General features: G+C 28.2%; 1 protein-coding gene across 1 annotated transcript in view; it reads right to left on the bottom strand.

The window, feature by feature from the left end:
- Positions 1-6,304: 6,304 nt before the first annotated feature.
- Positions 6,305-11,529, bottom strand: part of LOC107446439 (nuclear pore membrane glycoprotein 210) — a 45,286-nt gene continuing 40,061 nt past the window's right edge. Inside the window, exons 21-24 of the mRNA XM_087152284.1 lie at positions 10,808-11,000; positions 8,908-9,023; positions 7,923-8,018; positions 6,305-6,384 (exon numbers count right to left, since the gene is read on the bottom strand). Of these exons, the coding sequence (XP_087008410.1) occupies positions 6,340-6,384; positions 7,923-8,018; positions 8,908-9,023; positions 10,808-11,000 (450 nt within the window). The 3' untranslated portion in view covers positions 6,305-6,339. The remainder of the gene's footprint in view (positions 6,385-7,922; positions 8,019-8,907; positions 9,024-10,807; positions 11,001-11,529) is intronic.

The raw sequence follows: 11,529 nt of genomic DNA, 5'->3' as shown, positions 1-11,529 counted from the left end.
TCCTCTAAGCATTATTTTCATTATACTCTAAACTTGAAATTTTTATGGAACAGTTAGTTTTTTTTCTCATTATTTAATTAGAAACTAGTGTATAGTAATAGAGAAATTCTATAAACTTTTACACAGAATTACAATGCTTCAAGTTTTCAAAGGCTTATATATATGTCCAGGAACTTGATAAATTTATTACATTTTCATAACTGTGCTTTAAAAAATTAATACTTTATGCTCCAAGTGTAATAATTTTTTTTTTCTAAGGAGATAAAATTATAAAAAACTGTCTTATATACCTGTTATACATGACTGTTATAAAGCTATTTGTTGTACTTATCATTTTGTCATTAAGTTTAAGTGTTTCCCCCCCCCCTTTTTTTGTATGTTTTGATTTAAAATTCTTAAATGCACAGAATATACAACAATTTTTTATGTCGGTAATTAAGCTATATGCATTTTTTTTAAAATTATGTGCAAAATTTTTGTTTATTCTATCGTTTTTGAACTGAAGTTAAATATTTATATTTTCGGCCGCCATTTTAATAGAGAACTGTATGCATTAAAAATAGTTAATTATTCAAAGTTTTTATTTTCTTAAGGTATTTTCATACATTTTTAGTATTTTTTAACGTTTTAAAAAACATTTTTTTTACTGTTTTAGCAATTATTAACTAACATGTTTTGTAATAAAAAAATAATAACACATATATTGAAAATTAAGCTTCTTTAATTTCTTTGTTAGATCAATTCATTCCTAATTTTTTCTGTAATTTTTAGACGTCCTGGACATATAAAGTACTTTAGAGTAACTATTACATTTTTATAACTTGTACATTGAGGATATATTTGATAGTATTTTTTTCTTGTTTTAATAATTTTTTTATGCATTAAATATTTCAATGCTATGCATTTATTTTACTTTTTCCCTGAGAAAACTAGGAACTCGTATCTCATTTCATTATAAATAAATTTTGTTCTGGGGCTAATTTTTAACATCTAAAAAGTATTTTGTCAAACCATTCCATTATTTTATGTTTTTGAATTGTCAAAATATGAAGTATTTTCTTAGTCATTTTATTCCATAGTTATAGCTTTCTACTAGTGAATACTTAGGAAACATAATATTTTTGAAATCAAACACAAGCATTTAAAATAAATATATTTTATGATAATATTGCTATGAACCTACAAATGCTTCCGATTCCTTAAGTGATCCTTGTCATCAATGATTCATTTGAAATTCTGAAATTTAAAGTGAACGTATATATATAATAATGTATAATAAGCTAATAATAAGCTTTAAAAATAATGTATAATAAGCTAAACCCCAGATTTTTATGAGATTAAGTTTTTACTGTTTCGAGTATTTTAAGGATATTTTTTAAATTTAGGTTTATAGGCCATTTTTATTTGTAGTTTTTTTACCACTTTAATCTTTTCTTACTCTCTATATACTTTGTTTTTCCCATCTGTTACTTTTTTTTCTCCCCGTAATATTTATTTCAAACTTTAATGGAAACTGCATCTCCGAACATATAATTAAGTTATGTAAATTTTGGAAGGAAATAATTTTTGGGTTTCAATTTTTATTTTGTAAGGGTTTTTTTTTTCTTTCCTATTTTGTGTTAGTTTTAGCTTAAGGGTGCTTTTGCAGATTTTTTAGATTAGGTTAGGCTTATCAAAATCTGGGTTCTAGCTACAAGAGAAGTTTCATATTAATGCATATTCATGTACATTTGGCTTCATTGAAGTGATCTGAATCAAAGGAATATTTCATTACAATTCACGTTTTCAAAATAAATTCTTTTGTAATAATATTATTAAATTATTTTTAACAGATAATTACTTTGATGTATTCCATTTAAAATTTTATTGATCTGAACATGTGTTCTTTCAATTTTCTAATTTAGTTGTTAACAAAAAAAAAAAAGAAAAAAAAAATTTTAATCATTTTTAGGGTCAACTTGGTTGTTAGAAATGTGGTCAAGCCACTTTTTTTCTTTTAATTGGCTTCAGTGTTTTGTATATGAAAAGGAATATTTTATGTTTTACTGTTATAATTGCATACTTGATACAATTGCATACTTGATACAATTGAAAACTGAATGAAATAGTTTAATGTCATTGTTTGTTTGAATTTAGGATATGTAAAATAAACCTGTCTTTTGAGAAAAAGCTGTCAAATTCCAAATATGTTTTAATCCTTTTTTTATTACTTAAGATATAAACAAAATGTTCAAAAGTATTGCCCATAATAACAAAGAAATAATCTGGGATTTAGCAATATTTCATATCATTTTCAATTGTAAGTAAACTCAATTCATGATTCGTTAAATTTATTTAAATTGGAGGCTATTGTTATTTTACTCTAAATTGAGACAAATTAAAAATGTTTTCATTTACATAAGTAATGTTTTGACTCCCCTATTTGGAGCATGTCTTTTGATGCAAATCAAATTTGATTTGAGTGATCTGAATTGAAGATCTTTTGAGTTCGATATTGATCAGTCTTTAGAAGGGCAGTTCCTCAATTCATGTTTAGAATTATTTTTGTTGTTTGGGTACCACCCCTCTAGCTAAAAGGTGTAAAAGAATTTAGTGCCTAGAGATATACATAAAACAATATGTTTTTGCTAAAATATCTTATTAAAATTCAAATTATTAATTAAATTTAAACTTGTAAAAAAACATGTAATTTTCTTGAGTTGGTGTTTCAGTTGATTTAGAAAAGGGTGATCATGCTCTTTTTAAAATTATTTACTGTGCAATTTTGTTTTGAAGAACCAAATTTTTTTGTACCAAAAGTAATATGTGGTTTCTGTTATTTTTTGAATTTTTTATTGAATTGTGTACAGAAATTATTCATTTAATTGATATGTAATACATTGTATTTCATTAAACATCAAAAATTTGCATTTTGTTTGTTGTTTAAATATTTTGTGTTTACATTATTTATATAAAAAATATTTAGTCTATTCTTACAGCTCAAATTTTAAACATAAATTTTCTTAGAAAATTATAGTTTAATCCTTTCCTTTTCCCTCATCAAAATAATAGGGTGAAGTTTATTAATTTTATGCCTTCTATTTCTCGGGCCCATGATTTCTCTTGGATGAAATATTGAAAAGCGACACGCCAAAGAAATTAGAAAAAGAAAACAAACTATTTTTTTATACCCGAAATTAGTTATTTCTCAATCTCAAGGCAGATCACAGTACCTGAATGTTAATTATGTGTTTAGAGATACTTTATTTTGAACAGGATGTCAGCATTTATCATTATTTTAGGCTAAAAAGTAAACCAAAACTTAAATATGAGCATGTATATTGTTTATACACATAGTTTTATATACTTTTCTTGAGTGAAAATCAGTACTTTTATGACAATTTTCTTCAAAATTTTGCAATCATTAAGGAGTTAACTTAAAATCTATATTATTATATTTAAACTTATTTTCATAAGCTTTGTCAGGGTTCCCACGGTCCTTGAGAGTCCTTGATTTTTTTTTTTGCTAAATTTAGGTCCTTGAAAGTACTTGAAAAACGTCTTAGGTCCTTGAATTTGTCCAATACTGCCGGCGGCCCTTTTTATAAAACACCCGCGGATCTTTCTCGTTCTTTCTGTTTTGTTCCCGAGCTCACTCACGTGGTTTTTAACGCCACCGTTTCTAACCGGGCCTAGCGTCTTGGTGTCTGCCAAGCGCACGGAGCACAGCAGACAATCAATGCGTTCGGGGCGAGACTCCACTTCATCTTCTGTCGCATATGCTTAGATCTTCTTTTTTCTTATCGAAACTGGAATACTCTCGAATTTCGTAACAATATGTACCTTGTAGTTTTCAATAAATTTGCGTTTTACCATCTGCACTTGTCCTTACGTTTGCGTCATTTCAAAACTTTATTGTGAAGCGTATTCGCAAAGGCACGGCTTCGTATTTGTGTTATGTAGTTTAGACTAGTTATGCCTGGGAAGTGCTATTTTAATCCCCAATGGATGGATAATCTAGCTTATAAAGAATGGATTTTATCGATGCCCGAAAAGAAGTTCAGAGCCAAGTGCCGATTATGCATGAAGGAGATCGATATCGCGAAAATGGAAGAATCTGCTCTGAAATCACACATGAAAGAAAGGTAAAACAAAAAAGCAGTCTCATGCCTTGAGTTCTCTTTTTCCAAAGACATCAATGTCTAATTCATCTGGTGTAAATACTCCTTCAACATCGTGTACCCCATGTGAAACAGAAACTTTAGTGGCCGAGGTAACATTGTCTTCTTATCTGGTCAAAAGGAATGTGCTTGATGCTGAAATTCTCTGGAGTCTGAAGTGCATCACTAGTAATTATTCATGTAACTCCTGTGAAGGGATTAGTAAATTGTTCTCCAAAATGTTTGCTGATAGCTGTATAGCGAGACAATTGTTTTGTAGTGCCACAAAGTGAGACTATTTGGGCTCCTTTGGATTGGCACTATACTTCAAAGGGATTCTTATCAATGAGCTGAAGAATGTTGATTGCTACACTGTACTCTTTGATGAGACGTTAAATCAGTCTCTACAATCTAAGCAGATGGACATTATGGTAAGGAATTGATAATAAAGTTTGCACTAAGTATCTTACCTCCCAATTTATGGGTCATGGAACTGCAGAAAATATTTTGTCCTCTTTTTACAAATGCATGGATGATGGTTAAAAGCTCTCTAAAATACTTCAATTATCCATGGATGGACCCTATGTCAATTGGAAATTCTATTAGAAGCGTCAGTGTGAATTAAAAGAGAAATATTCCCACCAGGTCATATTCATTGGCAGTTGTGGATTACACATAACGAATAATACTTTTAAACATGGTGAAAATGGGATATGTTCCTTCTAATTTTTATTTTCAGAAAGAATTGTTGCTGCATAACATTCAGAGAAGGTTGTGTAAATTATGGATGAATAATTTCAGAAACGATGTTTAATAGAGGAGAGGAGGGGGTTATGGAATACCTAAGATTTAGCTCTGTCTTTCATGCAGCCTTCACATGGAAATACACAGGATTAAAGGATTTCACCATTAACACCTCATTACCATTAGTTATAGATTGTGCTGAAAATGATTTTGTGAATTAATATGTAAAACCAGTAGGGTTGTTTTTAAAAAAATATAAATTTTAGTCCATATACTCTCTTCTCTATATATAGGCAAAGCATTTAGGTATTATATTTGAAATTAATTATTGCCACAACAAGCATTGTTGCTTCTAGTAAAATAGAAGAGAATAATTTTTAAAATTGGTCTTAGATTAAGGTCCTTGAAAATTTTGTTGAGGTCCTGGAAAGTCCTTGAATTTCAATCTCATCATAGAGTGGGAACCCTGTTTGTTCAAATGGAAAGCGTTTTCTACTCTAGGGAGCACTCTTGACTCTCTATACTTCCGGGTAACTGTTTGCGGTGTGTTTTGAAGCCTTTTGGGTCACAACGTGATCATTGTATTTTCAAACTCTCTTGAGAAGTATTTCTTGTATTATTTGTTACCTGATATGTAATTTGTGTTTAAAAGAAGAATCATTATTAGTATAGTCATTTGAAGACCTGTCATTTCAGCACATAAGAATTGTCATTTTCAAAAAAATAATCGATGTAAAACACTTCTTACATTGTATAATAATACCAACTACAAAATATAAACCTGAATGATAATTTGAAAAAGGAACTTAATCTCGCTGCTCGAACAATATGCAACATTAACATATGATGGTGCACGGCTTGCACCAAAAACAAACAGTAATAAACAAGTAAAAAGAAGCCAAATAAGAACTTCCAAAAAAGCGAGTTCTTTCTAAATCTAGCAACCACGTCACCTTTTGTAACTATACATCTCTAAATATGCAAAACCAATTTTCACTTCAAACTCACCAGAATTACAGCAGATTTGAGATAATTTATTTCGTTTATTAAAAAAAAAATTATCTGTTTGAAAATATTGCCTAGCAGATTAATCTATAGTAAGCAGCTGCATACTTTCTAACTGGAAATGTAGCAGGTCAAGAGCTTGAGATTGTTGTTTTCATTTATATTGAAAACAACATCCATTCTGTTGTATAAGCAACAGAATTTGTAAACAAAAATGTTCTATCTAAAAAATTAAGTTGGATGCTTTTAATTTTTGGGTTAGGTGTTTTTCTCCCCCATCTACCTCTAAAAGTTTTTTTAATGGTAATGAATGACTTATCTTTCAAATCTTAAATTTGTACATGAAATTCTCAAGCATATTGATGTACTATTACTTTGTTCGATAAACAGTGTCATTTTACACAGTTAACAAAAACTCTGTTTTTTATTTATTTATTATATTAAAATTATATCAGGATTTACAAGAATCTTCTTCACAAAAGCCTTCCTCTTCATCCTACAAAAGAAAAATAAATGTATAATGAGATTAATGATAAAGCAAGTCTTCAGATAAGTTTTTAAATAAGGTTTAAGGATAAATGTTCATCTGCATATGTACATAATCTGAACTAGTTCAAAATGTTGTCCTTTGCAAGGTTTGTCACATGAATCATGTTTTGAAATACTCTAGTTTACAGAGAGATGGCCAAACAATTAACTTACAGATAAGATTTATTATTTCTGTTTGTTTTTATATGGCTCTTAGTACAAAAAATTGAGGAAATTTTTAATTAAAAGTTTAGTATTTTTGTTCCATTTGAAGGATATGTTATAATACATGTGCAAAATAAGGTAATTTTATTTTAATACCCAAAAAATCGTGGAAAACCAATAAACTTATATTTTGGCCTAAACTGATATTTTTTCAAAACAAATTTTAATGGCTAACATAAATGTTTTGTAATATCTTTTATAGTTCAGAATAATATATAACTAAAAAATTAGAAACAGAATTTATGCCACTAGCAACAAAAATGGAAGAATTTTCATAAAATCAATCTGAAAAAATCTGAATTTATTTTTCTCTGAATATTTACGCCTTTCTGAAAAAAACTATCCTAAAAGTTAGAATTTGACACTTAAATAAACATAAAAATTTAAACACCACTAATATTAAGCTACTTGCTATGTAGAATATATTCGTTAATGTATATGCGGGCTTTTAATGTTTGGAAATAAGTCGGGTGAAAATTGTGTTAGTCATTATTCAGCTCATATTTTTAAAAACAACTACTTTGAAAATATGCCTTTTAAATTTTAGTAATATTTATTTCTGGCGTATTAATGCTTAACCTCCTAAGAACCAGTGTCCAATATAGTGGATAAAATTTTGTACTATTTTATCACTTACAAAAATATTTTAATTTTTTTTTGTTTTGTTTTTTTGCTGTTGGTATGCCTGATATATTGGACAACATTCTGTACAATTTTATCATTTACAAAAATAATATTTTACGTTTCTTTTTTCTGCTTGTATGCCTGTAATTGGATTTGATTTACTCCCATCTGTTGGGGTTTTTTAATTACAGTGAAAAATTATAAGAAATTATAGAAATTCAGTTCAAATGACCTACTGAACAGTTTCATGACACACATAAATATCTAGTTATTCGAGATCAGTAGATTTAATTTCATGACCAAAATGTCAACAAAAAAAAACTATGAAAATGTATTAATCTTTCTAAAATATGCAAAAATTGCTAAAAAATTAAATTTGTAATTTTTGATATAACAAATAAGAATGTCTAAAAAAGGTTGAGTTTTTAATTAACTGAATTTTAAAAAAAAAGTTTTATCATGTTTATGTATTTACTTAAATGTAATAATTACATTTTCTGAATTATTTAAAGCTCGCATCTTAGCAGGATAATTTGCTTTTACTTCCTAATTTTTATGATTTTTCAATTTATACCCTTGAGGAAATTTTTTTAAATTTGAATATTGCTAAATTATGTAAATAACACCTTTTTTTAAATTGCAGTAGTGAGGTTTTACCTGTTTTTCTTGGTCTCTATTCGAATATAGTTCAGCATTGGTCTCTCGTAGGCTAACAAGTTTTAGGTCAATGGAATTTGAAATTTCTTTAAAATCCTAAAACGGACACAAAAGTAATTAAATTTAAATAAAATAAATATTAATGTAAAATAATTAAAATATTCTTAAAAAAAACATTGTTAATTTTATAAACATACTTTTATAAATATATGATGTTCAAATGCTAATTATCCCATACACAGTTATGAAATTAATAATTTCATGTCTGTTTAATTTGCAATAAATTATCTTTTCAACTTTGTTGCTCATAAGCAATTTTTTTTTGTAGAAATATTGCTTAAAAATTAAATATGCAATTGAACCATATATAAATAAATAATTTGCGGGATAACAAAACATATCAGTCTTATTTCAATCAATTGTTATGGGGTGTCAAAGCTACTAAGATAATTTAAGTTTTAATTACTGTTAACTGTCTACAGATGTCCAAATTAATCCTAGATAACAAAACAATAACACATGAAATAGAAACAAAATAGAACAAAAATAAATTGTAAAAAGAAAATTTATTTGTTGTTAGGATGTGCAAGTAATAGAACTTATCGTTTTTCTGTTGATCGTTATTGCACCTTAAAGTTTCAAAAATAATTTTAAAGCAGCTTATGATACATTTTGTAATATAAGCGTTCATTCAAAGAACATTAATTCCAGCTAGTACAAACTTAATATATCTGCTAATATTAATAACCTGATTTGGGCACTTCTTTTAACATAAGTGCCACAATAATTAAGATAACAGCTCACAAATAATGCAGATATAGTTATTCTTACTAAAATCATCTTTTGACATTATTTTAATTGTAAACTAAATTTTTTTTAAAAATATAAATTTTATAATCATATTATTTGAAAAAGAAAACGCATCGCAAATAGTGCAGTAATTTAGTTATACTTATTGAAATGACGCATAATTTAAAGTACTCACTTTTATTAGATTTTGAGGAATGTTTGATTTCGACAATATATCTTCTTTATAGCCAGATATTTTAGCTGTCACTTTTAAATCTCCTGTTTGTCCCGTCATTTTAAATTCTTGAAAATCTGCAAAATACATAGCCATCTATAAACATTTGGTCATAGTATAAAAAATGCGTTAACAGTTTCTTATGGTGAGACTGTTGCAGAAGTTCAGGTCAGAGTTGAAATGAAAACATTACACATTTTTTTTTTTTGTAAATGATAATATTCATTAATTACACATTCTTCATTTCTTTTTTATTCTACCAACATATTTCAATTTTTTGTTGCAGAGACTGAGCGGTTCTCAGTAGAACACTAAAGTGGCTGTAGTCAGTAAGCGGGTGGGTTACCACTTTGATCAGCCTGCGTAGGGACTGAGAGTGTGCGGTATCGGCCCTTGGTAAACTGTTCTACCTTAAAGTGCTAGACTTCTCGCGCAGGTCGTCGGACTGACAGAGCAGGAGAGCCATCCTCTCTGCAGAGGATCAAAATTGTGACGGTATGACTTCGGATTATCCTTAGGGATGTTTCCCACACCGTCGCCAATAGCCCATTGGGCAGTTCTAGTGCGACGTAAATAAAGTACGTACCGAGTACCAATTTTTTGTATCCCTTATTAGAAATTGTATTTTTTTTTAAATAAATCTTTTTAAAAAAATATACGCTTCTTCCCTTTTTCTATTCAAATTCTGATGGGAAAAGAATGCAAATCTAACAAATATTACCTTCTTTATTTCATTTATCGACAAAGTTATAGATCTGATTCCATCTTTTTTGACAACCTGACTAAAGTAGTTTGAGTTAACCATCATAAAATAAACTCAATTTACGTAAATATACTCTGAATTTTTATTTATTCTAACCTCAGTTGCATGTCCTCTGATCATTCTCGGGTGTGTTTTCAGATCGTCACCAATAGCCCATTATGCAGCTCTAGTGTGACATAAATAAAATACCTACCTCTTATGTAACCTCAGTTATGTATAGAATTACTAAAACTGTCATTTTATAGCTGTATCCTTGTTATTATTAATAGTTAAACATTCTAGAAATAAATAACTTTCTTTTAGCATTGCTGAAGTAAACGCCTAAGTAAAACCTTCATTCAAGGAAAACACTTTTTTCAAAAAAAGAAGAAGAAAAAAAGTTACTCAATTAGCAAAAATTATAATTTAATAATATATTAAACATAAACAAATTTTACTTTTCATTAGGAATTTAAACTTCAATGTATTACTTTAACTGATGGTAGTTTCTGTTTTTTTCAATATAAATAGGCTTAGAACTGATATGGGAGTTTTTCTGGAAATAACAGATTTGTTCGAAGTTATTATAATAAGCTTCGAACTGATTTTTTTTTTAAAGTTTATTTGAATATTAAGTTTCAAGTAAAATAATCAATTTTAGAATTCATATTTTTTCTAGAAATATCTGGCATTAGAATGGTATGTTTCAAAAATGTGAATAGACTTAAAACTGATAGATAAATTCTTCAAGAAATAACTGATATGTAAATTAGGAATTTTCCAGAAATAGAAGCTTTTCAGGTAATATGAATAAGCTTAGAACTGATAGATAAATTCTTCAAGTAATAACTTATTTGTGAATTAGGAATTTTCCAGAAATAACAAGTGTTTCAGGTAATATGAATTAGCTTAATACTGATGGATAAATTCGAAATAACGGATATGTTAATTAGGAATTTTCCAGAAATAACAAAAGTGTTTCAGGTAATATGAATTAACTTAGAACTGATGTGTAAATGAGTGTTTTGTGTTTCAAGTAATGTGAATAGGCTTTAAATTGATATATGGGTTTTAAAAAAAAACACATAAGTTTTTTGAATGACATTTAGTTGTGATTACCTCTTGAAACTTTCCGGTATCCTGATACAGCATTTTCATGAGTGGTCACGCCAGAATCACTTTTCGGACTGGCTATTGATTCATCGGACACCTCCCATTTAATATCAAATGTTGAGATGTTGGAGAACTTCCTACCAACAGAATCTTTCAACCAAATATCAACTGAGAACAGCTTATCCCCATAGAAAGGAACCTGAAACGCCGTCCAAAGTAATGAGTTTTCTTTGAAATATAATTAGCTTGTTAACTAAATAAATGGATTTGAGTATGACTGATTAAAGGATAATAATGATAGGCTCAGGGGTTAAAAAAAAATTCTTATGCAGTTGACTATAGCTAGTTAATTACAAAAATAGTTAACTACTACTATTTTTTATTCTTAATATCGCTATCACAAGCTACTTTCTAGCCACTATTTATCTACTTCTACGAGGCGGATTATGCTGGAGGATATAATTTATAATCTTGATAAAAATAAAAAAAAAAGCTGAAAATTATTAGAAAAAGTTTGTAATGTATTAATTAAGAATGAGAAATTTGATGGGAATTGGAATTTACATCGCTCTTAAAACACTTTGTTGACACAAAAATTTTGTCCTGTCACCGGCTATTATTTTACAATGGAATATGGAAATAAAGTAAAACATTCTTAATGTTGATCTCATGCCCAAACGTTGTTGACCGATGACGAGTTGACTAACCATGAAAGGACGAGCTTACTC

The sequence above is a fragment of the Parasteatoda tepidariorum genome, chromosome 9 (assembly GCF_982258835.1).
Source record: "Parasteatoda tepidariorum strain Cologne lab strain chromosome 9, Ptep-v5.0, whole genome shotgun sequence".
Classification (NCBI taxonomy): Eukaryota; Metazoa; Arthropoda; class Arachnida; order Araneae; family Theridiidae; genus Parasteatoda; species Parasteatoda tepidariorum.
This window is presented reverse-complemented; position numbering and strand designations above follow the sequence as displayed.